Raw genomic sequence first — 26,783 nt, 5'->3', positions numbered from 1 at the left:
TGCATATCTACCACTAACACCTGCGGAGACACAACACAAAAGCGGAAACAGATACGTCACAAGAACAGAGACACAACATGCCATAAGGACGAAGACAAAATACACCACAAGGATTATGAATTGCACATACCTATATAACGAATATTTTTCATTAAGTAGAAGCAATAACATAATAAAGGTCTTTTGATTTGAATTTTCGTTCCTTCAAATCTTCCATTTCTTTATGGTCCTAACCTAAAAGTTTTTTTTTTTTTTTTTTTTTTAATTTCTTCATTTATATGTTGGAGATTTTGTAAGACCAATATCAGGTTCATTTCTTACAAGGAAATGTTTCTTACAAAGAAATTGACCATTCATTTCCTTGTAGATGTGTGACAAATGTTCTAGTATCACATCAAATGGTAGAAATTTATTTACAGGTCATATCAATTAACTGACTGATGCGACCTGTAAATGAATTTCTACAATTTGATATGATGGTGAGACACTTATCACACATCTACAAGGAAATAAATGATCAAAACGGACCAGATAAATTTTCGATTTTGTAGAGCCTCTTCACCATTCATTACTTTTTCGCTACTAATAAAGAAATCCCAAAAGCAAGTTGTCGCTTTCTCTCTTCTTCCCTTTATCTGATATCTTCCTTGGACTATTATCTTGTATAAAATGATTCTTTATTGGATCTATCAGACACAAAGGCATCTTTAGATAGAAACCACGAGGCGGCCACGCGCTTCTTCCCTATACGCAATCTTGTCCGTCCATGTGGATTCAAATCCAATGGTCGAAATGAGACACTACCGCCTAGAATCCTCTATATCTTCATCTTCATCTCCTTCCTGTTTCTCGTGCATCATCCTCAGAGCTCTCCCCTGCTTCCAAAGCTTTCAATCTTTCCATCCTTCCTTCAAAATCATGATTCTTAGTTCCCCAGCTTTCTCTCTTCCAATCTCACAGGGGGCTACTCGAAGCCCTCTTCAATCTTCTTCATTTGTGGCTCCGTTGAGCTTGAATTCGTCTTCTTCCTTTGTGCTGAATACTCAGAGGAAGGGAGGAGATGGGTTCGTGGTTTCTGCTGCAGCTAAAGATTCGGGTAGTAGGTCATTGACTGGTGTTGTATTTGAGCCTTTTGAAGAGATGAAGAAGGTTCCACTGTCAACACTCGTTCCTGTAGCTCCTAATCAGTCACTTGCTCGCCAGAAGTACGTTGATGACTGTGAGGCTGCCATCAATGAACAAATCAAGTGGGTTTTGTTTTTCTTCACTTTTTTCACCTTTTCTCGTAGAGATTACACCTGACTTCTGCTTGACTTTTGATGATTCCCGGTGTTGGTGTTCGTGTTGCGTTTTAATTTTTTCCCATTTCTACTGTTGATGAATCTGGTTGCATCTTTCGTTTTTAATGTATCCATTTCTTCTTAGTGTATCTCAATCTTGGATGTCTCTGGTTCTGCTGATCTGTTTGTTGCAGTTGTGGGTTCGCAAGATTTTGTCATATTTCGTCTCCCTGGATGATTTCTTGTCGTTTTTGTTTTTCGCTCTTTATTTATGTGTTCATTTTGGAATTTTTATTTGAAAACATCCTCCGATCTCCATGCTTTTATGATTTGTTATCTGCCTAGTAGTCTTATACTCTGTTTTTGTTTCTTCCTAACATTCTTTTTTCTTCACTGCGTGATTTGCAGTGTGGAGTACAATGTGTCCTATGTATATCATGCCCTCTACGCCTATTTCGACAGGGACTATGTTGCTCTCAAGGGTTTTGCCAAGTAATTCCTAGAAGCCCTCCAAAACTCTGTAATCTTTATGATTTTGGTTGCTTGAACTCTGATCTGATTGTAAATTGTTGCTCTCAGATTTTTCCAGGAATCAAGTGAAGAAGAGAGAGAACATGCAGAAAAACTGATGGAATATCAGGTGTTTTTCAAATCCTCTTATGTTTTTATTATTTCAGATGGTACTCTGTTCGGCTTCCATGTTGGATGTATAAAACTGTGTTCTTGTTTGATTATTCTCAGAACTTAAGAGGAGGAAGAGTATTGCTACAGCCACTAGTGTCACCCCAATCTGAATTTTATCATGAAGAGAAAGGAGATGCACTTTTTGGTAAATGAAAGCCCAAAACTCTGTTTTTATGGTAACAGATCTACATGGTAGCATATATTGTTACCAATATATTTGTAAAGCATGCATATTCACATGCAGGATTTTGCTTTGTGTTTTGATTCTGGTAGTTTTACTAGATGCATTTCTAGTTGATTTAGCACATGAAATGCATCAAGCATATTTCTTCTATGCTTCTGGTAGTTTTAGGGATGCATTTCTAGTTGATTTAGCACATGATATGCATCCAACATATTTCTTTAATGCTTTGGCGCAGTAGTTGGTGCGCCACTGTTGTAGCCTGAGTTCAAGGCATTGAAACGGCCTCTCAGCAAAATTTGCTGGGGTAAGGCGGTGTATGGAAATTGCCTCCGGGCTTTGCTTGTGTTAGAAGCCTTTGGCACAGGGTTTGCCCTTTTGTTGGTCAATATTCTGTACTTGCAGAAGTTTAGATCATAACCATAAAAGTTGGGGTTGAAGCTCCATTCCTCTGCAAGTTTGTAAGTGGGGTTTTGCAGTATTTTTCTCATTATCTTGAAACTGATTTTTCGTCAAAGTTGAAAAGAAATTTATCCTCGTCCATATATGTCTGTATTTTTGTTCAAGATCTTTTGACTCTGGAGGTTTACATTTGATAACCCATGTATGCATGCCTTCATTGGTTTATAGGATGGATGCATAGATCTAGGTGCATCTGCATCTTTAATCCTGTATTCTTATTTTAGCATTATCAAGAGAAGATTAGCCATTTGTTTAAATATTAAGGAATAAGGTAAAGAGAACAGTTTTGTCTCGTCAATTTATTATACATAACCAAAAGAAGTGATCAATTTATTATTCATAACCAAAAGAAGCGTGCATACATTCATTTGCTGTTGTTTTTCCATTGAAGCTTCATCGTTGAATATTGAGAAGAGGTTAAATACCTATAGCCAAATAGAGTATATACTTATAATATTTTCTGTCCGGTGTTAGGTCAGTCATGACTGTTGCAATTGTGTCTCATATGATATCGTATCCTCATTGGTTTGTATTATTATTTTGTTTTTCAATTTCAATACCATTGATTGTTCCTTTTCCCTCCTTGATTCAGCAATGGAGCTTTCACTGGCATTGGAGAAATTAACAAATGAAAAGCTTTTGAAGTTACATGGGGTAGTACTCCAAACTCCTTGGTATTTTGTTATGCACGAATCATCTTTCTATAAACTTAGGTGTGATAATTCTGCAAGGTTGTGGATTATAGAGCTTTGAGAACTCGTTCTTTAATTCAAATCACTCTGTTACAGCCCAACTTGGCCTTTACTACTATGAAATGTGAAAAGAACAGATTTTTGTTGTTGATTGATTCGACTTCTACTAAGGTGTCTTCATACTGAACTATAGGTGGCAGAAAAGACTCATGATGTGCAAATGGCTGAATACATTGAGCGTGAGTTTTTGGGCGAGCAGGTAGAGTTCTGATATTCATGTTTTCTGTACCTATTTAAGTTTAGGTCCCCATTTAACCTTCACTCCCTGGAGATTTGAACATGTTTGATAGGGTTTCAGGGTATTTAAGCCTGTTGGTTTTGATTATGTAGGTGGAAGCCATCAAGAGGATCTCTGAATATGTTGCTCAATTGAGGAGAGTGGGCAAAGGACATGGTATGGCCCCATTCCCACTGCTACTAAGGACATGCTTTCAATTTATTCTTTTCTTTAATATTTATTTGATTGTTCATTTTTTATGTTAATGTGCTAACACAAATGCATTCTCTTGTGAATTTGCAGGAGTGTGGCATTTCGATCAGATGCTCCTCGATGAACACAATGGCGCTGCTTGACGTAGTGTTGCAGTATTAGTTTCTGGTCTTGAAGAGTGTCTTACTTTAATGTTTAGTGGCAGCTGTTCTGTGTCAGTTTCTAGTCTTAAAAGAGTATTCCTTTCAGTTTTAGTGATAGCTGTTGTTCTGGTCATAGTACAGGTAGTAGTTTGTATGCTTCTATGGTGTGTTTCTTACAGTTTAGAGGTAATGTCTGGGTGTTATGTAGTTGAACGTTTCAAGTTGTTCAACTTGAAGAGAACCATGTAGCATTCAAGATCCTGCATATATTCATAATAGTACTTGCTGGAAAATTTTAGTAAGATCTGTCTAGCCCTGAGCACATTATGCAAGTGAAACAAATATCCAGAATCAATATTCTACCAAGAACATCAAACCATCATTAGTTAGCCCTTTCACTTTGTGTCTTGTGGACCTGTTTATGAATGGTTTACAGCACGATAAATAAAATGGTTTTGAGTAAAATCATGGCAGTTCTACTGTTTCTCTGATGATTAAACAATTAATCTGATGAAGGACATGCATGATATTTAATTTGAGGAAATTAAAACCACGGATTTAGAAAGAAACAGGGTTGAACCACTCAGGAATCTTTTGATCTGACAATGTCAAGCAAAGGGTGGTTTTAAAATTATACCCTAGTTGAATCTCTATGGTCCCCGGAGCTCGTATACGCTTGGAGATTTTGTAAGAGACAAATTGATTCGGCCGCATTTTCTGCATAAGAAAGAACAATCAATGCTAATGAATCCTGCAATTTACAATCGCAAATTACCTGGAAAAGATTGCTCGAGTTGTTGGATTACAGAGAAAAGAAACCAGGATTTGGAATTGAGAAGGGTTTGGAGCGAATAGGTTCCCAAGAAATCTCAAAATCCTTATTTTTACTGCTTGGATTACCAAGGAGAAGCTTTTTTTTGTTAATCCCTTTACCGTCGGGCCCTTCTGATTGATATTAGCTCAATCCTAGAACATTCAAATCTCAAACGTAAAATATTTGCAGACCCAAAAAAGAGGAAAAGAAAATGGGTGAAATATACATTCATAGAATGCTAGAATTCTGAGCAACCTGATGATGAACTTGATCGTCTTCAGGTGGAAATCAGAAATCACAGCTCCTCTCTTTATCCTCTGCTGTCTCCTCGATTAAAATTCTGATTTTGTTTATATCTTTAGAGTGCTGAGGTCATCTTCAGAGGTTAGATCATCAGCAAAGAAATGATCTTCCCCTGTACCTTGACCATAAGAAACTGGTATTGACAACTCCAGTTCCTCAGAATCATTCTCTGATTCAGTTGGACTGGATTGTGGTTCTTCTGTATCTTGAACTGGACTAAATTGTGCTTTGGCATGTGCAGATGATGCCAAGTCTCTTATGAATCTCCTGGTTTGAGACTGTAAAGGCGGGGCAAGAGGGCCCCGGGGGAGGGGGGGGGGGGGTTGGTTGATGAAAAAAAAAACAAGATATCTCCCCCCCCTGGTGGGGGGGGGGGGGGGGGCCCCCCCCCCCCCCCCCCGCCGGGGGGGGGTTTTGGGGGGGGGGGGGGGGGGGCGGGGGGGGGTTTGCCGCCTTTCCGGGGGGTTGGCGTTTTGTGCGCCTCTGGTTGTTTTGTTGTAAATAAATTTTTAAAATTTTTTAATTAGATACATAGTCTTATACCGTATTTACATTTCTCATAAATCTTGTATTCTTGTATTTTCCTTATCTTAGTCATTTGACTATAAATACTGTATAAGGGATCAGATATAATTTATTGAAAATCATATTCATAACATGGTATCAGCTTTTATTCGTTTCTGGGTGCCTGTTTTATCTTGAGCGGTTAGGGTTTCTGCGCTTTCTTCTCGCACTCTGTTGGCTGCCCTGTTTCTCTCCAGATTTGCTGTTCTTGAGCACTCTGCTGTTCTCGCTCTCTGCTGTTCTCCAGATCTGCTGTTTCTCTCCAGATCTGTTGTCGAAGATTCGCTGCACTGACCTTTGTTCTACCCTCCTCGGGTGAAATCGGAAAACACCCGCGGCCTGCTGCTAGGGCGCGGGTGCTTCGGATCTGATTTCTTTGCAGCAATTTCTTCTGGTTCTTTAGTTGTGTCTTCTTCTTTGCTTCGGGTGAAATCGGTTTCGGTTGTGATGGATTCTGCACCTCCACCGCTGGTTACTCTGAATGTGGCACCGTCTCTTCCGCTGAAGCTTACTGATTCGAACTATTTGCTATGGAGGATTCAATTCTCTTCTCTTCTGAAAGGACATGGTCTATTTGGATTTGTTGATGGATCCTTTCCTTGTCCTGATCTTTCTGACTCTGTAGAGGCTGCGTTGTGGGAACGCCAGGATCATCTAATCTTCTCTTGGTTGTTCTCTTCGTTGTCTGAAGTCACGATGCATCATGTATCTCGCTCAACTTCTTCTTTTGGTGCTTGGCAGAGTCTTGCACGAGTTTATTCTTCTTCTTCGCGATCTCGTGTAATGCATCTGAAAGATCGTTTGTCGAAGTTGCAGAAAGGTTCTTCAACCATGTCCGAATATCTGGCTGAGTTTAATCAGATTCTTGATGCTTTGGCAGCAGCGGATTCTCCTGTTACCGATGAAGATATTGTGTTGAATGTTCTTCGTGGTCTAAGTGAAGACTATAAGGATGTCGTTACTTCTGTTCATCTTCGATCTGAGGCCATGACCTTTCTTGAACTGTCTAGCTTTCTTATCAATCATGAAATCTTTCTTAAGAATTCTGCTGGCTGTGCAACTGCTTCGATTCTGACTGCTAATTTTGCCTCTGGTTCCTCTCGTGGTATTCTTCCCAATCCGGCTATTGTTCCCCGTCGCAGTGGTCACAATATGAATCGTGGAGGTCGTTTTTACCAGAATCAGAATCAGAATCGTCGTTTTGGAGGTACTGGTTATCAGAATCATGGAAGAGGTAATCGTGGTGGCTATATGTCTGGACGTGGTGGCTATATGCCTGGACGTGGTTATCAGCAATATAACAATCGCAATGTTGGTGTTTCTTCTGAGGTTGTATTCCAGCCTAGTCATTCTTCTGGTTTGGCTTCATCTGAGATTCCTACTACTTCTGGTGTTCCCTCTTTTCTGAATGCTCCACGGTTAAAGTGCCAGTTATGTAATCTTGAAGGACATCTGTGTGCCAATTGTCCTCAAAGGTTTAACCATGCTTTTCTTGGTAATCTGTGTGCCACTTCTTTGCTCTCTACAAGTTTTCCTCCTAATACTTGGTTATTAGATAGTGGTTCTAACAATCATCTGACTGCAGATGTTTCTAATCTTGCCATTAGTGACTCGTATAATCGGTTTCGAGAATATTGTAGTTGGGAATGGTCAAGGTTTGGTGATTTCTCACTATGGTTCTGCTTTCAAATACTTGTCTGGTTATCGTGTTCAGTTGTCAAACGTTTTATGTGTTCCTTCTATCAAATATAATCTCTTATCTGTCAACAGGTTTTGTTCAGATAATAATCTTTTGTTTCAATGTACTGATTCTGAATTTTGCTTGAAGGACTTTGCCACCCACCAGATTCTCTTCCACGGCCGGAGTTTTAATGGCTTGTATCCTCTTGTTCTGCACTCTAAGCTTGATACGCCTCATGCTTTGCTTTCTGCTACTGTTTGGCATCAACGTTTTGGACATCCATCACCTCAACGTTTGCAGAAAATGCTTTCCTCATCTTCTCTTTCTTCTTCTGGTCAGCTTTCTCATTGTGATGCTTGTCATAGGGCTAAGGCTCATTCTTTACCATATAACCCTGTAGCTCATCATAGTTCTTCTCCTTTAGAACTCATACATAGTGATGTTGCTGTTATGCCTGTTGTTTCTTTTGACAAGTTTAAATACTTTGTTCTCTTTGTTGATGATTTTTCACGATATTGTTGGGTTTATCCCCTTTGTAATAAATCAGACGTTTTGTCTGTTTTCATTCGCTTTAAGACTCTTGTTGAGAATTATTTTTCTTCCTCTATACGTTCTTTGCAAACTGATGGTGGTGGTGAATTTGTTAAGTTGGCTTCGTTTCTTGCTTCTAATGGTATTACTCATCGTTTTTCTTGTCCACACACACCACAACAGAATGGTGTTTCCGAACGGAAAAATAGACATGTTGTTGAATCTGCACTTGCTTTGTTGTTTCAAGCAGGCTTACCTGCTACTTTTTGGTCTGTTGCTGTTCAAACTGCTATTTTTGCAATTAATAGAACTCCCACAGATGTTCTACTTGGACTTTCTCCTTATGAAAAATTATTCCATTGTTCAGCTGATCTTGGTTTTTTAAAGGTTTTTGGCTGCCTCTGTTATCCTAATCTTCGCGTTTATGCAGCTCATAAACTTTCTTCTAGATCAATTCCTTGTCTTTTTATTGGTTATTCTTCTCAACACAAGGGTTATAGGTGTCTTGATACAATCACTGGTCGTATATACATTTCTAGAGATGTTCGGTTTGTTGAAAGTATTTTTCCATGTTTTTCTAGTTCTGTCTCTGGTTTGTTTGATCTGCCTTGGTTTGCTGTCTCTTCTTCCTTTCCAGTTACAGTTTCAGAATCGGGAGGTGCTTCCCCAACTCTTTCTAGTTCTTCTCATTACTTACCTACTGTTTCTATCTATTCTTCTTCACCACTTCTTGGCACCTCTACTGTTGTTCCTCCTCCTACTGTTGTTGAAAATCATGGATCTCAGAATGTATGTGTTACTAATGGGCTGAATACTAGATCTGCTCATGGACTAAATCATGGATCCACTAATGGGCCTACTGCTGTTCCTACTATTGTTGAAAATCATGGATCTCAGAATGTATGTGTCACTCATGGGCTGAATATTCGATCTGATCATGGATTAAATAATGGATCCACTAATGGGCTTCCCTTTGACACCCATGTGTTGTCTTCTTCTAATGTGTTACCCACTACAAATTCTGCTGGCCCATCTTTACCCACTTCGGTTGATGTTGGTCGTATGAAGACTAGGTCTCAAACTGGGTCTCTTAAACCTGTTCAAAGATTGAATTTGTTATCTTCTACAAATTGTGTGATGTCTTCTGGTTCAGACTTTGTGCCCACATCATATACCCAGGCTGCCAAGTTTCCTCAATGGCGTCAGGCTATGGAAGACGAATTGAATGCTTTAGCTAAAAATGACACTTGGGTGCTTGTTCCTGCTACACCATCTCAAAACATTGTTGGCTGCAAGTGGGTCTTTCGTATTAAGAAAAATCCTGACGGGTCTATTGCACGTTATAAAGCTCGATTAGTGGCAAAGGGTTACCATCAACGCCCGGGTTTTGATTTTGACGAAACGTTTAGTCCGGTTGTCAAGCCCATTACAGTTCGTCTTGTTTTATCCATTGTTGTTACTAACTCTTGGGTAATCCGTCAACTTGATGTTACGAATGCATTTTTGCATGGTGATCTAGCTGAATCGGTTTATATGGATCAACCTCCAGGGTACATTGATAATACCAAATCTGGTCATGTTTGTTTTCTAAAAAAATCCTTATATGGACTTCGTCAGGCTCCTAGAGCATGGTACCTGAAGTTAAGCTCTTTCATTTTATCTCATGGGTTTGTGGCGTCTAAATCTGATACATCTCTGTTCATTTTTCGTCAACGCTCTGTCATTCTCTACATCCTTGTCTATGTAGATGACATACTAGTCACTGGCAATGATGTATCTGCCATTGATGCCTTAATACGGGCTTTATCTGGAGCCTTTGCTGTTAAACTGTTGGGTGATCTGAGTTATTTTTTGGGTGTGGAGGCCCATAGGACAGCAAATGGGCTCTTTCTAAATCAGCAGAAATACACAATGGATTTGTTGGCCCGTACACACATGAGCACTGCTAAACCTATTGCCACGCCTTTGGCTACTGACTCATTATCTCTTGCAAGTGGAACACCTCTTCCAGATGGTACTTTGTTTCGACAAACTGTGGGGGCCTTACAATATCTGTCTTTTACTCGACCTGACATCTCCTTTGCTGTTGGGCGCGTTGCTCAGTTCATGCATGCTCCTTCTGATGTTCATTGGGCTTCTGTTAAGCGTATCTTACGTTATTTACGTGGGACGTCTTCTTTTGGTCTTTATTTCGGGACTCAATCTCACATTTCCCTCCGCGCTTTTTCTGATTCGGATTGGGCTGGTGACCCGGATACACGCCGATCCACTACCGGCTTCTGTATTTACTTTGGTGATCATTTGGTTTCTTGGGGTTCTCGCAAACAACGTACGGTCTCTCGCTCTTCTACGGAGGCTGAATATCGTGCTATTGCATCTACCACTACCGAAGTCATCTGGATTCGTTCTCTTTTGGGAGAGCTTGGTGTTTATCTACCGTCTACTCCTACGGTGTTCTGTGACAACTTAAGTGCTACCTTTCTTACTCTGAACCCCATTTTTCATTCACGCACAAAGCACTTGGAGATCAATTTTCACTATGTTCGTGAGCTTGTGGCTGCTCAACGTTTGATAGTTAAATTTATCTCTACTGTTGATCAAATTGCGGATGCTCTCACCAAGTCTCTTCCTCGTTCTCGCTTTCTTTTGCTACGAGACAAGCTTGCCATCAAGGATGTGCTGCACTTGCGGGGGCGTATTATGGATACATAGTCTTATACCGTATTTACATTTCTCATAAATCTTGTATTCTTGTATTTTCCTTATCTTAGTCATTTGACTATAAATACTGTATAAGGGATCAGATATAATTTATTGAAAATCATATTCATAACGGAAAAAACCCCGAAAGAGCCCGCCTCCCCCCAACCCCACGACCAAGAAAAAAAGGGGCAAAAGGGGTAGGAAAAAAAAAAAAAATAGAATGGGGTGGGGGGGGGAGGGGGGGGGGGGGGGGGGGGAGAGGCTGGAGGGGTTTTTAATTAAAAAGGAAAGAAAAGGCAGGGAGGGGGAGGGGGGGGTTAGAAGAATGTCGGAATTTAATTTGAAAGGCAAAGTTCTGAGTACGGCCACGCCACGTACATATATGGTTGTACCTTCAACCGTTGGATAGGGAGGAAGAGAATAACAGAATGCTTCATACTGAGTTGACTCTTGAAGATATAGTAAACATTTAATTCTTCTTATGGAGCAGTTCAATTAATTTAATTTTCAATGAACTTCCTCATGTATTGTTTGAGCAAAGTCTTTTTATTTATTTTTATTTATTTTATAATAATAATAATAATAATAATAATATATTATTACTTCAATATTTTTGTGAAATTGACGATTTTATATATGTCGGGGTTGGGGGTTATTACATATGGTACCAGAAAGAACCAAACCCTGACTCAGGAGATGGTGGTCATCGGCAATTGAGCCACCTCTTTAGTGGATTGTTTGAGTAAAGTTGGGCGAGTACAATAGAGCATCACGACTTCCTAAATTTGGCATTGGCATTATGCCATGATACTTTGCAACGTGCATCTTCGTCATTGAGGCTTGCTTGTCCTCCAATTTAGGCAAGGATTTGATTGTTATGCCAATTCTAAGGCTCACAATTGGTGATCTGAAGAATGGTGAGAGAACTTGAATTGTGAAATAGAGAAATTAAGAGAAAAAATATGAACAAGGAAACTGAAAGTGCTGCCCCTACCACTGTTGGGTCTATCCTTGCTTGTGTGAGAGGTTGGTTGGAGTGAGGATCTTCTATCTTCATGAGTAGAGGATATTGTTCTCCTCACACTTTTCACTACATATTTATAAAGGGGACTCATCTGTTTCATCTTGTTAATTTAAAGAAGATGGTCCATCTCCTAAATGTGTAGTGTATAAGGGGATCATAATCTTCTAGCCTTATAAGTAGAGAATCTGGACTTAGATTTGGGGGAGTAAGGAAGGCCAAGTGGTTGTAGTGGATTTAAGCCCCTCATTTAGTTCAGCACTATTGGCCGAGTAACACTATCCCCGATGCCTTCGACACACAAAAACACAAAAAACAGTTTCAATTTTTTTTATTAGTAAAAAACCATTTCATTGAGGCAGTAAAGCCAAGGAAATAGGACTACAAAGGAATTGTACTTGGGGAGTGGAAATAGGCCAAGAGGTCGAGCATGCTACTGACCTTGCCTTCTAGCCTAGAAGATTAGCTACTGCATTAATCATCGTACAATCAGTTTTGAGTTAATAAGTAGGCAAATCACAAAATCAAATTCACAATTATTAAATTGATGGAGATATTCAGAATGCTAAAGATTAGTGAAACTCATGAATTATTCCTCTTCAATAATGGTTCTTCTTTATCGTTTTCTTCTTCATGCTACTACTATTCATTTATCGAATGATATATCTATGTCATATTAATATCATACCATATTCATTCAATATGGTAGGAACAATGTAAACAACATGATTTGGGTTTGATGAGTGTCACACGATATGTTTGACACCTTTATACCACCCTAATACTGTACAAAAATGCCAGAATCATTATATATTAAATATGGTATAATAATGGTATGACATGCTTGTACCATTTCAATTTGGTACAATAATAATACGAGATAAATATATTTAGTTTGTATCGTATCGTTACCGTACCAAATATCAATTCCATACCAAATTGACACCCCTGAAATTACTAATGGCTAGAAAGTGAACTCACATGCATATAAGGGTATTTAAGGATTATGAAATCATAAAACCATGATTTGATGGAAATACAAATGGATGGACAAATCGTATAATTCCCTTGATAATGTTTGGCATTTTTGCCAATTTTCCAAACTCGTGAGGTATCTAGTCTTTATGCCACAATTTTTAAGGGTGTCTCTCAAAATTTTCATTGTTTCTAACAACGCAACTTGGGAGTGGAAGTGGGACTAGAGTATGTAGATTTGGAATGACGATTTATGTACCCATAAGTTGTGATTTTTGTATAAATGGCTCTAGGATCAAATCATGCATCCATCTTCGTGGATTTTGAAGGTGGAATCACAAAAGGGGAAGGACCATACCATTTTGAGAGTGTGTGGTTAAGGCATTTAGAATGTTAGTCAATGGAAAACGAAGTATGGAACAGAAATTTACAAGGATCAACAACTTCTCAAATCAGTCGGTCAAATTCAAGAAATGGAACAAAGAATCTTTTGGAAACATCCAAGATTATATTCAAAGGATCTTTAGTGAATTGCAGTTACTTTAGAGGCAGCCTAAACACCTATTTTCTCAAGAAAAAGCAAACATCCTTGTCAACTTGTTAGCTGAAGAAATATCGAGAAGAGCAGTTGTGGCTCCAACGAGAACCTGAACACCTGGTTGATGGTGAAAGGGGTAGCAATACCACATTTTTTCATGCCACAACTCTTCAAGGAGGCTATCCAACAAGATTTTAAAGTGCAAGAAGCCAGAAGGGGGTTGGACATTAGATCATAAAGAGATATTTAACATGCTCACTAATCACTTTACCTTGGTCTTTCAATCTAAACCTATAGATCCAAAGCTCTCACTCAAGTGCTTGATTCCATTCAGCCTACCGTATCCATGGAGATGAATCACAAATTGAACATGGTACCCTTGGTGAAGGAGATCAAGCATGTCCTTTTCTCAATGGGACCTTTTAAGGCCCCAAGCCTCGATGGTCAGCCACCTAATTTCTTACAGAAACTATAGGACACTGTAAGTCCTGATCCTATTAGCTTTATTAATGAAGTGTTTTCTACTCGCTATATGGATCCTCATTTTAATGTATCTCATATATGCCTTATCGCCAAAGTCCCCCACTCTGATTTTGCTGATAAGTTAATTTAGGCCTAAAAGTTTAGGTGGTGTTGTAGTGAAAAATAGCATCCAAAATTATAGCTTGTAGGCTTCAAGAGTTGCTGCCCGATATCATTAACCCCTTAGAATCGACTTTCATCCCTTGAAGGTTTATCTTTGACTAATTTTATGGCCCACGAGATCTTTCACTACATTATATATATATATATATATAATTAAAAAAAAAAAAAAAGGTAAAAAGAAGTTCCTAAGACTTAAATTGGACATGAAGAAGGCATATGATTGATTGAAATGGCCTTATATCAAGGAAGTACTCCTCAAGCTTGGCTTTGACAACAAGTGAGTATCTTTGGTAATAAATTGTGTCTCTTTAGTTTCATTTAAGTTACTTGTGAATCAGACTATGATTGCTCTCAAAGCAATAGTGGGCGAAAAACCCTAGCGACCTGAAGCCTCCGTCCGCCGCCGCAACGTTTTGAGGTGGAAGACTCTATCTCTCCACCTCCTCTTTTCACCTCATCTCTCATCCCCTCCTGGCCTCCTCTCCCTCTCTCCGCCTCTCTAGTTTTTTTCTGGTTTTTTTCTTTTTTTCACTGTTGCTCCCCTCCCTCTCTCCGACTCTCTCTTTCTCTGTTTTTCCGTTCTCTCCGACCCCTTTTTTCTGGGTTTTTTTTCTTTTCTTCACTGCTGCTCCCCTCCCTCTCTCTGACTCTCTCTTTCTCTGTTTTTCTGTTCTCTCCGACTCTCTTTTTCTCTGTTTTTCTGTTCTCTCCGACTCTCTCTTTCTCTGTTTTCCCTGTTTCTGTCTTCTCCATCTCCCTCTCTCCTATGACCGATTCTCGGTCTACCTTCTCATCTTTCTCAGGTTTTTCGGTTTTCATTTTATTCTTAGTAGACTTCTCTTCACTACTCTGTTTCAAAGCTTCCAAGTAAAAAAATAGAAAAGAAAGCACACAGGATAGTTGATGCAAGTTTTGGGCGAGTTTTCTGCGGTTTTGGAGTTTGTTTTGCTATATTCTGTTTGTTTTATGCTGCGGGTGGTATTCTGAGTTGCGGTTTCAAGATGGGAGTTCAGAAACAAGATCGGGTGCTTTTTGCTTCAACAAATGAGTTGGCGCCTTTGTGGCGTGTTCTGTCTTCGCCTTTGTGGCGTGCTCTGTTGTTGCCCTTGTGGCGTGTGGTATGTAAGCCCTTGGGGCGTGTGTTTTGTCTGCCCTTGTGGCATGTTCTGTCTTTGCCTATGAGGCGTGTGGTATGTAAGTCCTTGGGGCGTGTGGTTTGTCAGCCCTTGTGGCATGCTCGATTTTCGCCTTTGAGACGTGTGGTATGTAAGCCCTTGTGGCGTGGTTATGTCTGCGTCGATGTCCGCCTTTGTGGTGTGTCTCCGTAGGCGGTGGTGATGGTTATGTTTATCATACCCATTATGTTTTTCTGGTTCTGTGGTTGTCACAACTAGTATTCTGAGGGTTTATTGGGCTCGGCCCATCCCTTAGTTCTTGTTTTTTTTCCTTTTGTTCGGTATTTGTGTCTATGTTTTATTTCAATTATGAATGAAATGTTTGAACTTTTGACCCAAAAAAAAGTTACTTGTGAATGGTAATGCACTCAACCCTTCTAGAGGCATTCGCCAGGGGATCCACTTTACCTAGCCATTTTTTTTTATTGTGGATAGGCAGTGGGTGCTATCATTAAGAGAGAAGAGGAAGTATGAAGAATTAGGGTATCAGTGTAAAGAACAGGGCTCCAATAATCTCTCACCTTCTATTTGCTGACAACACACTATTGTTCTTAGAAGTTAAGTTGGAGGTATATTGTTGGAGTAGTAGGCAATAGGTGAATCTTGATAAGTTAAGTGTTGTTTCCAGCCCCAACACTCCACAGAAGTTCAAGAGATGGTTATCTTGCATATTAAAGGTCTCATATAAGAAGGAGCCTACACAATGTTTAGGCCTTCCTCCTGAAATTGGTAATTCAAAAGTCAAGTCATTTTCCTATCTCAAGGACCAAACTTATGCTAAGTTGTAGAGTTGGAAGTATAGGTTGTTGCCATGTACAACGAAAGATGTGTTGTTAAAATCTATGGCCTTTGCACTCCCCCAGTTTTCAAGTGCTCACTTCAAAATTCCCACAACCATCTATGATGAAATGAGGAAGATGCCAACAAATTTCTTTTGGGGAGAGGAAGGTGGGAAGACGAAAATTCATTGGATGGGATGGAAGAGGTTATGCCTCTCAAAGGATAAACTGATAAAGGAGGTTTGGGCTTTAGGGACTCTTAAAGACAAAATCAAGCTCTACTAATGAAGGTAGCACGTAAGTTATGGCAAGATTCAAGATACTTGTGGGCTTGGTGTTCACCAAAGTCATACCAGCCATCAACTCAGCTGGGTATGGAAGAGTATCATAGAAAGGAAACAATTGTTAAAAAAACAATTGATTTGGAATAGTGGAATAGGTGATAAAGTGAAAATATGGGAAGATAAGCGGTTAAAAAATGTAGATGGAAGACTAATACAAGAGCCAAAATTGCAGGGGTGTGACGACATTTGGGTAGTTGACTCAACTGATGAAGAAGCTAGGAGTTGGACAGAAGATAAAATCTGAGATCAATTTAGCCCTTCGGTTGTAGCAAATATAATGAAGATCCCTTTGAGCATATTCTTTGGGGAAGACAAATTGGTATGGGGTGTTTCCAAAAATTACATTAAAATTTGTATAGCCTGCTCTTTGCAATGCTCAAGAAACTACGACTCAATAGCAAACTTCTTCTTCTCATTTACCTAGGTGGCATGTGATTGAAGATAGGGTTTGGAAAACAATTTGGACATCGCACTGTCTCCCCAAGATCAAGAATTTCATGTGGCGTGAATAGTAGGGGGCCTGCCCATAGGTAAGAGTCTGAAGAAGAGAAAGGTTTTGGTTGAACCATTATGCATAAGAGGTTGTGAGGTTAAAAAAGATGTTGGTCACTTGCTATTGGGTTGTTCATTCACTCGAGTAGTGTGGTTCACAAGTGAGCTAAATTGCCTCCCTCCACAAGCATCATCTATCCACCTTGATGAATGGATAGATAGCCTTCTAAAAATTGTATTGGCAGGGAAGATTGAAGCTCAGAAGTTTCTGAGCCATTGCTTTTTCCTCTGTTGGCGCATATGGATTGCAAGGAATGGGGCAAATTATAACAAAGACATGATTTCTCCTCTAGAAGTGGCCTCACGAGCTTCACAGGCCCACAAGGAGTTTTGGGATGCAACTCAGCCTAGCCCAAGTACCCAAACTCAAGATATCTCATATGACACACAAGGAATTTCCCAATGGGCCTAGGCTACACAAGGAGTTGTAAAACTCAACTGTGATGAGGCGTTTCGTAAGGAGAAAACAAGGCGGGCTTGGGCTTTCGAGCAAGAGATAATCAGGGGTATGTTATTTTTGTAGTGTTCGTACAAAGAGACTTTAATTTAGTACATATGGGGGAAGCTCTAGCAATTTGTACAACAATGCTCCACGCATTAGCAGAGGATTTAGAGGGGGTGGAATTTGAATAAGATTGTAAAGACATTATTGAGATGATCAACTAGCCAACAAGAACTCCCCCCAAAGTCTAGCCCATTATGGTTGATATCAAAAAGCTTGGGCTGTAAAGGGCTACAACTTAGACAACTAAATGCTGTCCCTCTAGACTTCAAAATATTTCATTTTTTCATGTTAAAAGGGAGTGTAATGCTGTAGCAGACTTCCTTGCTGGTAAGGCTGTGTCCGTAGCGTGCCGGACTCTTTGGCCTTTGTTGGATCCTGGGTTTCTAGATCTTTGTAATTTGGATGCCTTGCGTGGGTCACGCGTTAATATATAGACCATTTTCTACAAAAAAAAAAGTTTGTATCTAGGACTGCAAATTTTATCATGCACGCCCTAGCCCAAAGGGCCCAATTTGTTGCAGACAATACCGTAGGGCCAACTCCACTCCTTGGCTGATGGGCTTTATTTCCTTTGTCTTTTGAATAAATACTTGGAATTTTAACAGAACTATCCATTTCTTTCTGGATGAAAGACACATATCTATCAGTCATATCCAAAGATTGAGATAAAATTTAGAAGATAATTTATTTTATTTTAATTTAATCTGAACACTTAGATGTGAATGATGGACATATATCATTATCCAAAGAGAAATGATGGTCCAACTCATAAAAATTCTATAAATGCCTTCCTCGCCAAAACCAAAAGAAACGGAAAGAAAAGTGGAAGCGGGACTAGTGCCTGTAGCTGACGTGGAGATTCCTTTTCATTTTTGGGAGCGTAGAGAAAGTGAGAAACTCGTTCCGAAGAAAATACCGGTCAGTTTCGAGGTTCGAACTTAAAGCGGTGCTCCTATTCGATTTTCCCTATTAGTACTCTCTTGTCCAACAAAGTGATCAAGAATGGCCATGGCAACGCTTCTTCTACTACTGCTTCTGCCTTCATTATTACCTTCAAACGCTGAAGAAATCTTCGACGTTCGGAAGCATCTCTCGACAGTTACCAGGTGTCTATATTCCTCTCTTTGCATCCACACTCATTTATCAGAAATTTGATAGGATGTTTCCTTTTCTCCCATTAGCAGATCCACGGTTGATGCTCTTTTCTTAGTTTCACTTTCTATGATTTTGGAAATTCAAAATGATACATTAATACATCGATAGTGATTTGAGTATAATTATACACTGTGTGTTCTTCATTGCAAGTGATATGATCCTTTTTGCGGTAAATTTTGTCTGTCGTACTTAGATTGGCAACACATCGTTGGGCAAAAGATAGAATTGATAGTGCTTTCTAGGTTTAGTCCTAGTAAATAATTTTGAGTTTCTGGGAAGTAGGGAGACAATATGTTGGTTATTTTTAATTGCATAATTTCACGTTGTGTTTACTGATGCTGTCGCTCCTGATTCTGGGGACATATAAAGTCCCCTGAAATAACTTGCAGATTTTCAACACCGTTAACTTCAAGAACCATTTTTATATATTACTTCACTGGGTAGAGAATTTCTGATGCATGTATTGAATATCATGTTATTTATCTCTAATGCAGATACGATTTTGCGAATGATGCCACTATTGATAACTATGTAGCTTCCACCATTCCAGATGGATGCGCTGCAATCCACATAAATCTCGTGGTAATTAATAAATTATTTGCGTAAATTTTTTTTAGCGTAACATTTTTAGTTGTCTGTAATGTTTGTGGATTTTATCTGTTTGATTCTCATGCATGTTTTTATTGTAGACTTAGTTGTTAACCAGTCAAAGCAGCTTGATTTTCGTGGTTGCTCTTGCATCCTTCATATCAAATTTGTCCTCTGAACATACATTGCTTCCAGTTTTCTGATATCTCTTTCTGTTCTCATAATTACCTTAAGAAATCAAAGGAGATGCAAAAGCATACAACTGCAAAGCTGAAAAACAAGAGTGGGAGGGATTATGGCTTCTTGTGTTTAATCTTTTTATTTGGGCTCCAGGTTGTCCTTCAATTTTCTCTAGCCATGATAGGTATTATAATCGCACTCATTTGGTGGTGTTTATTAATCTAACATCTTTTTGCTTGCATACCTCAGTGTCATATCAGTAAAATGCTTGATTTATTGAAGCTTGGGAATGATTCTTGAAACCTTGGCATAGTAATATGATTATGATTTTCTTTTTCTTTAAAGCAAAGTTGTATGTAGGTGCCTATTAGCATTTGTTGAGTTACTTTAACCTTGAGTAAGCTAGACGAATATGGTCCTGCCTGAACTTAGGTATCCTTTTGAAGCTTGAATTTCCAACTAGTCATGATCCTTAGCGTATGCTTATGTAGACTACTCCGTCTTGCTGTTTTCATGGTTGTGGCCTCCATGCTGAGATGTCCGGATAACAAAGTGGAGGAACAGATTTGCTATAAAGGATCACTTTTGAAAAGTGAGTATTATATTTGTGGATGCTAGGAATAATGGCTTGGTCTGTACGATCACTGCCTCTTAGTTTTCTTTCTTTCAATATCAAGAACATTCTAGAATAGGTTGAGACAGAAATAGCCTTATGACAAAAATACCCTTGAACCTGTACAACACTACTTCCTCTTGAGTTGTGCATTGGTGTCAAACTTGCCCAACTTTTGGTGGTTCTTTTATGCCACCTCCCTCTAAAGAATGTCTCTGAGGTGTTGGGCTCCTCAAGATCCACTTGAATCAAAGGGGCTGGTCCTATTCCTGTCGTGTCTCATCGTCAAATCGTATGGATGGATCTTCTAGTAAAAGCTCATCCACATACAGTGGCGCTTTGAGAAGCACCCCTTTACTTACAGGCTCCCCTTGAAGAGTTTCACTGGTTGAGAAATAGGCATATTCCTGAAACTTTATTTGCATGTTGATTAGAAACTTCCTGGTGGTGGGTGCCTGGGTGGTAGAATTTTCACCCCTTTCAAGATGGCAGAGTAATCCAAGTATAGGCAGCAAAGTTTCTTTGGATCAGAATTTCCACTGACATGATGATTTTGAGCAAAGAAAATATATCCAAAGACTATGGGAGGCACTACAAAGGAAAATGTTCCCAGTAAGACATCAGGACTGTGGGCTGCTAACGCCCCTGAGGTGGCCGAGGAGGGACAGCTGTGGTAAACATATGAGATCTGGCCAGTTTGCAAGAGTTCATGGTTCTACTGTTAAGGGATGCCATTCTGGACTGGAGGCTACACCAGATGTATGGTGGATTTTCCCACAAGATGAGAGACAGGTCTGAAAAATCCCTGCATATATTTGATGCAGAATCGGGTGCTGGACAAAAAAAGACCATGGAAGATGGAGTCGGGACCAAATTGACTAGCACTGGACCAGAAGCTGGCCCAATCAATGCAACTGGTCCTTTTGAAGGGCCAAATGAGGCCAAGAAGCTGTTCACATGAATAATTTCACAGCCTTGTTGACTTAATTTGGAATATTCTTTTAGATGATTTTGTGGGTCCCAGGATCAGATTATGTGAAGTTTTTTTTTTTTATCTTGGGAGATTTAGAAGCTAAGTATTGTTTCTAATTTTGTAGTTACTATTTTTATTATTTTCCAATTCCTATTAGTTTCTGATTTGCATTTGATTGACAAAGACTAGTTTCTAATTGCAGTTTAGCCTCTATTTTTGAAAATTTTTATTTTGTAAATTTTGAGAAGATCCAATTAGTTTCTGATTTTGAGAATTTGTAGTTTCTAAGTTTGTAACCTTAGATTAGCTATTAATAGGCCGCTTTCATCATAATAGAATTAGACTCTTAGAGAAATCAAATTTGTGGCCTACTAACATCAGTTATAGAGTAAAATATATGTTCAACAGCTGAGATAGCTGTAGGTGATAGACTACCTGATGGGTGGATGAAGATGGAGCGAGATGTTTTTCATAGGGAGGTAGCAGAGGCTGCAGAAGGTGCCTATGAAGAAGAGGTGTCAAACAGGCTTGTGAGATGAAGATGCTGAAATTCTTCCTGAGAAAACAGCTGGTCTGAAGTTGTATCTATCCTCGGATGAAGTCTGATTAGCACTGGCTGAAGAAGAGCAACGGCCATAGAATATCCAGCACTTGTCTTTAGTATGTCATTCATTGCCACAGAAAGCACACCTCACTGGAATGTTTATCAGGAATGGAACATTCACCAATACCTCAAGAAAGTCTGATATATCCTAACTCAAGTTGAGGGCCAGTGCAGATATCTAGGCCTTGTTAAAGAACCAACTTGAATTGGGTGGGAAAAAAGATAATTTTTGGTTTAGGGAGTTGGGATTTGAGTCTAGGTGTCTCTTGTGGGTGGGTTGACATGTGGTGTCCCTTTTTTGGTTTTGGATGGTCAAATTAACCCAAAAATTACAGGTTGTTTAGGAAAGGTAATACAAGGCTGTTTTCAATTGAAACAAATTGGATAGATAAAGGATGGTTTCTTGAACACCACAAGAATATCAGGTGTTTGAGGGTTCAAGAGAATAAGATGAAATCCTAGGTGTCTGCTTCTTGAGATCCTATGGAATGTGTCACACCCCACCCGACAGTATCGGACCCACCTAACTACCTGTCGATGTGATCCACAATCACAAAATCAGGTTACATGCACAATCCATAATAGTCCGTGATACCATAATCAAAGAGCAAGAATAATCTTGTCCAAAATATATAAATGTCAAAAGGAAATAATGTGACAACTGTATTAAAAGGAAATAGAAAGGGAACGAGGTTCAATTACATCATTCAGTAAACCTAACAAAATGATGTTCTTTCCATTCTATAATCTCTCTGTCTCGATAAATCATTGCTCTACTGATGGAAGGGCTGAGTGCGATAGGAGCATTCTAGACACGCACATGAATCTTCATGTGGCTCATAGTCTTCCATAGCTGGAACTTCGTATGTCTCTGCCAGCGCTGTGAATTCCTGTAAGGCTTGGTCATCGTAACTTGCATCGAAGTCTAAAAATATATTTCCAACAAGAGTAAGTTATAAAGAACTCAACGAGATCAACAATTCTCACATAACCACAATGCTAGTCATGTATAAGTATGTGATGCAGTGAGGGATGCATCTAATAAACTAACCATGCTAGTCTCTATCTAGGTAGACACGTATTAAGGATGCCACCTACCCCTTTGGGAAAGTCTCTCACAGATCTCTCACGGCCACATACCGACTATTGGACGTCATGACCAAGTTATAGGGCTATGAGTTCACATCACGACCATGGTTGAGGTATAGAGCCACATTCTCTCACCATGACCGTTGGTATGAGACTAGCATGTCAGGGAGACACTTAGCCCAATGCAATTTAGTCATTTATGCAGTCATGCTACTCAAGGTCTAGAAACCTTTCCTCAATGGCCACATACTGTTTGTTGGTCCAACATCCTTCCAAGTCTAGGGAAAATTAATCCTTATGGGATGTCTATTGACTATCAAATTAGCATTTGTAACCCTATGGTCATCTACATATAATAGGGCAGACGCTCTCGTGTCCGCTCAGCCATACACCGCTATTGGGTGCCCCACGAGCCTTACACCTACCATATGCAACCCTACCTTGAATGATAGGATGATATGAATGTGTCTCCTCATGGCCACACACTGCGATTGGACGCCCACAAACCTGAGTACCGTTGCCATGGGTCAGTCAGCCTTAATTCCCATACCAATAGGGTCGTAACATGAAAGGGTCCCTAGTCATGCATCTAGACATACAAAGAATACACATACAATCTAAATGTGATGCGAGGAGCACCAAGGGCAATGGCCTAAACCAAAACCCTTGACCTGATGGATCGTAATTATGAATGCATTGTCATCATCATAACCCATGCCCCATTGTATCACAGTTCGCATAATCAAACAAGAGATATAAATGAATAACAAGATAGCATAAATCCCATCTTCTACCCATGCATGCATCCTCTAACAATATAAACATCACCACTGAACAACATAGCATGATATAGGAATTAAAATCAGAACATGAAGCATAACCACATATGTGAGGATTGTCTCCCTCACCTAATCAATGCTCCAGAATCTCCAAAGCACTCATAAACTTCACAATTAGAGATGCTAACAAGCTATTGGAATCCCTAGAAATATGTACAATTAATTAAGATCCGATTAAGATTAATGGAAAACAAGCGTTTCCCAATCGAATTGGATCCCCAATATAAATCTTAGATCTCCTTCTATCATGGAACAAAAAGAAAACATGAAGAACTGATAGAGGAGATGATTGGTTACCTGAAGATCGCAATCCAATATCCGAATTGTGAATCATGCCACAAAAACCTCTTCTTGCTTCTCCGTTGCGAGAGTTTTGACTCGTTCTACAGTTCTCTCCGTTGTCTAACAATAAAATAATCTCGTTTATGAGGTTAAGAACCATTAAATAGGGATTTTGGAGTTAAAACCCCAAATTGCCCATTTTGTCTCGGGCCAACCACCCCTAGTGAAGGCAGGTCGGCTAACCAACCGTCTTACCAACTGCCTCTACTATTTTCCAATAGCAAGGTGGTTCTTCGGTCCGGTTTGCAGTGGACACTTACCTAACCTTGGGGACCATGTTAGGGGTTCTTACTTGGACTTGAACATCTCCCAACCTCGTCATCTGTGAGTGGGAAATCCGCCTTAAAAATCCATCCGAGTTCAAGTCAATTCTCATTCCGAACCAACAAAGTGGTAGAATCTCTAACTTTGCCATCCGTGTCCATGGATTCTACTCCCAATCCAGTGGTCTGTATTTGGATGGCCCACAATTGTCTTCTACTAGATCCTTGGGTTCTTAGACCTGCAAGTGGGTTTTGGGATAGGATCATGGGGGATTTCACGAAGTGAGGGTGAAACTTGTATCAAGTAAGGCATTAGGATAGGGTAAATGTGGTCTTAATCTTGAAAGATTTCTAATGGTTAGATTAATAAGAAATTCGGTTATAAATTAGGGTTTCGTGAGGATTCCAAAATTCAAAAAAGTGGCTGAATCTAGGACTTGAATAATCTGATATGGATGGAAATTGGATTAAAAGATATACTACTGAAGGGGATGATATGGTTAAAATATGAGTGTTTAACTAATGGATGAATGTGTTCTTCAGATTTTTCAGTCTAGCTACTACTTTGAGCAAGGGATCAAGATGATTATAAAGTGGGGCATTTTAAGCATTTAATACCACTTCAGCAAAGCCACCATGTCAATACAGGCATCATAGAATCGAAAAGGCTTAGGCCCGGAATTCATATCCCCCATGATGAAAACAAGTGATGCATTATGATCTGACATACCTGGGTGTAGGGAAGAAGCTTCAGAGAACCTTAGATTATTCAACCAGCTGCTGTTTACAAAGACCCTGACAAGTTTATGACAGATTCATCAGTTTCTTCTCTGGTTGTTGCTCCAAGTTTTTGGTTCACCCTTCCATTTTAGATCCAAGTGCTCAGCTGAGTTGATACATTGTTGAACATCCACTACATCCTGCCTGATTGGATCCGCTCCTATTTTTTCATTTTGAATCTTTGAAGGCTGATGACATTGAAATCCCCCAAACCATCCAAGGCTTTGAGGTACAACCAGAAAAGTCTTCAATTTTTCTCCATGAAGCTCTCTTTCCCTCTATCAAATTGAAAGCATAGACAGCTGAACACCAAACTTGATAGAGAATCCTATTATGCTGAGTTTCAAATGAATCAATTTGTTCCTTATTATTATGGTCTTTATCTTGACCAACAAGCTGTCCCAGCCTATTATCACTCTCGCAGCCATACCATTCACAAAAGTTGTGTTAAACTTTCAGTCTTTCTTGAGATTATACCACATACTACTAACATTATCCTCTTGGAACTTCTTTTCCAACAGCATAAGGTAATATGGTTTTAGAGTCTGCAATCAAATGTTTAAGATGCCTTTGCTTTTCTAGGGCATTCAGTCTGCAGACATTCCAACAGAAGCAATTTACGAGGAAACAAATAGTACAGGTCTGTTCTCCCCTCCCTCTCCTAAAGCCTAGAGGCACGACCGTTATCACCCCTTACACTGCCCTCTTCACAAATTTTCTCGTGAGTGATATGATTGTGGAATAGATGTTGTTGGCTTGATAACTTCTTGGTGTTTACTTGATTTCCCCCTCCAATGCGTAGGTTTGTACAGACATCTTGCAAACTCTCTTCCTTGAAACGACTGAAACAATGTAGGCATTTGGATAAGATCTGGTTTGATCACTCTGTTGAGCATATCAGATTAATGAGGGTTCTTGTTGGGAGTTTAACTCAGCAATGATCCATCATGTCAAATAACGTAATTAGTTTGTCTTTGAACATTATTATAATATTATTTGCTGTATCAGCTTGGAGTTCATGTATTTATTGGTGTTACTTAGTGATGCTTCCCTTCTTATATGAGTTATGACACTGATAACTAATTCTGGGATATAATTTTCATTAAGAAATTGCTGTTTATTTGGTAAATGCTTGAGATGGCTTTTTGTATGATGAGATGACTTTTCTAGTTATATGACTGATTTAAAAGCTAAAGCTATTTCAAACGACTATTTCTGCTTTTGCAGGCAAGGCATGGAACTCGGTCTCCTACAAAGAAACGTATCAGGGAACTAGACAACTTGACCGGTCGGTTGGAAGCTCTTCTTAAAGATGCACAAGTTGAGGCACAAAAGGGAAATGCATCTCTGCAAAATATTCCCTCTTGGCTATGGGGATGGCAATCTCCTTGGAAAGGAAGGAAGCGAGGTGGGGAATTGACTGAAATAGGAGAAAATGAGTTGTATCATCTTGCAGCTAGACTCAGAGAAAAATTTCCAGATTTATTTGATGAAGAGTATCACCCTGACACATTTGTGATAAAGGCAACCCAGGTTGAACTCATTTCCTTTTTCAGTGTTCCATATTGATTTCTGTCCTTGGAGTGATATTTTGTTTGGGACTTCGCTGTTTCATATCTCCCCTGCATGTGTTTGGCAGCTGGTGAAACTGAATTAGGTTTAAGCTGTGATATGTCCTGTTATCATTTGAAAATGGGGCTTTGATATACTTCTTAGCAGTTAGGTTAAAATATATTCAACACTGAAGGTCATTCCCTGTAAGTAAATCTTCTGATGTGGTGCACTACATCAGCACTGTATTTTCTTTAACACTGAGTAACTGGGTCATTCATGCAGCAATCAGGGAAATAAGTCCATTTTCTTTTATGTGATATTGATGCTTATTCTGCATTTGAAACTGATTGTCGATCCCATAATGTGATGCTCTCCCATTGTTTGTCTCCTCCAAGATTCTCTCTTAAGCTTCGTCCATCTATTTGATGCAACCTAGTAATTGAACTTTGGAATTTGAGTGGCTTGATGAGTTGTTTGGCTTCCATAGAAGCCTGAGAAAGAGCATTCTGAACTCTGATATGCTAGGCTGGATTTCTTTGGGATGCTTAATATGTATTCCTTGTTTCAGTTAAAGAAAGAATAAGATGTTGCATGTAGGAGTTCCTGCTTTATATTAACTTGTTCCTGTTAATTGGCTAATATACTTCAGCTAAACATGTTACCGGCAGCCCCAATCAACTAAACAATGGGTGGTCAATGGGTCTGGAAAGCTCAATCTCTTGGTCCATAAAAAAGTCTGGC

The 26,783-nt window shown here is 39.4% G+C and overlaps 2 protein-coding genes across 3 annotated transcripts in view; both read left to right on the top strand.

The window, feature by feature from the left end:
* Positions 1-863: 863 nt before the first annotated feature.
* Positions 864-4,234, top strand: LOC149007824 (ferritin-3, chloroplastic-like). Its single transcript, XM_089166978.1, has 8 exons — positions 864-1,247; positions 1,689-1,772; positions 1,860-1,920; positions 2,022-2,109; positions 3,200-3,261; positions 3,493-3,558; positions 3,690-3,753; positions 3,880-4,234. The coding sequence occupies exons 1-8, from the start codon at positions 919-921 to the stop codon at positions 3,930-3,932; spliced, it is 807 nt and encodes a 268-aa protein (XP_089023104.1). The 5' UTR covers positions 864-918; the 3' UTR covers positions 3,933-4,234.
* Positions 4,235-17,885: 13,651 nt separating this feature from the next.
* Positions 17,886-26,783, top strand: part of LOC149007823 (histidine acid phosphatase family protein) — a 55,151-nt gene continuing 46,253 nt past the window's right edge. For both annotated transcript variants that reach the window (XM_089167459.1, XM_089167460.1), the window contains exons 1-3: positions 17,886-18,168; positions 18,712-18,799; positions 25,716-26,021. In XM_089167459.1, the coding sequence (XP_089023585.1) occupies positions 18,065-18,168; positions 18,712-18,799; positions 25,716-26,021 (498 nt within the window). In that variant the 5' untranslated portion in view covers positions 17,886-18,064. The remainder of the gene's footprint in view (positions 18,169-18,711; positions 18,800-25,715; positions 26,022-26,783) is intronic.

The sequence above is a fragment of the Hakea prostrata genome, chromosome 8 (genome assembly GCF_041222555.1).
Source record: "Hakea prostrata isolate BN-2017 chromosome 8, UWA_Hpros_2, whole genome shotgun sequence".
Classification (NCBI taxonomy): Eukaryota; Viridiplantae; Streptophyta; class Magnoliopsida; order Proteales; family Proteaceae; genus Hakea; species Hakea prostrata.
Note: the sequence above shows the minus strand (reverse complement) of the source record. Positions and strands in the feature narration are given on the sequence as shown.

Excerpts from the sequence above, each read along its gene's own strand:
- LOC149007824 (XM_089166978.1), top strand. The coding sequence starts at position 919 with ATGATTCTTAGTTCCCCAGCTTTCTCTCTTCCAATCTCACAGGGGGCT. Across the intron at positions 1,773-1,859 it reads GCTCTCAAGGGTTTTGCCAA|ATTTTTCCAGGAATCAAGTG; the intron begins GTAATTCCTAGA and ends TGTTGCTCTCAG. Across the intron at positions 3,754-3,879 it reads GAGAGTGGGCAAAGGACATG|GAGTGTGGCATTTCGATCAG; the intron begins GTATGGCCCCAT and ends GTGAATTTGCAG.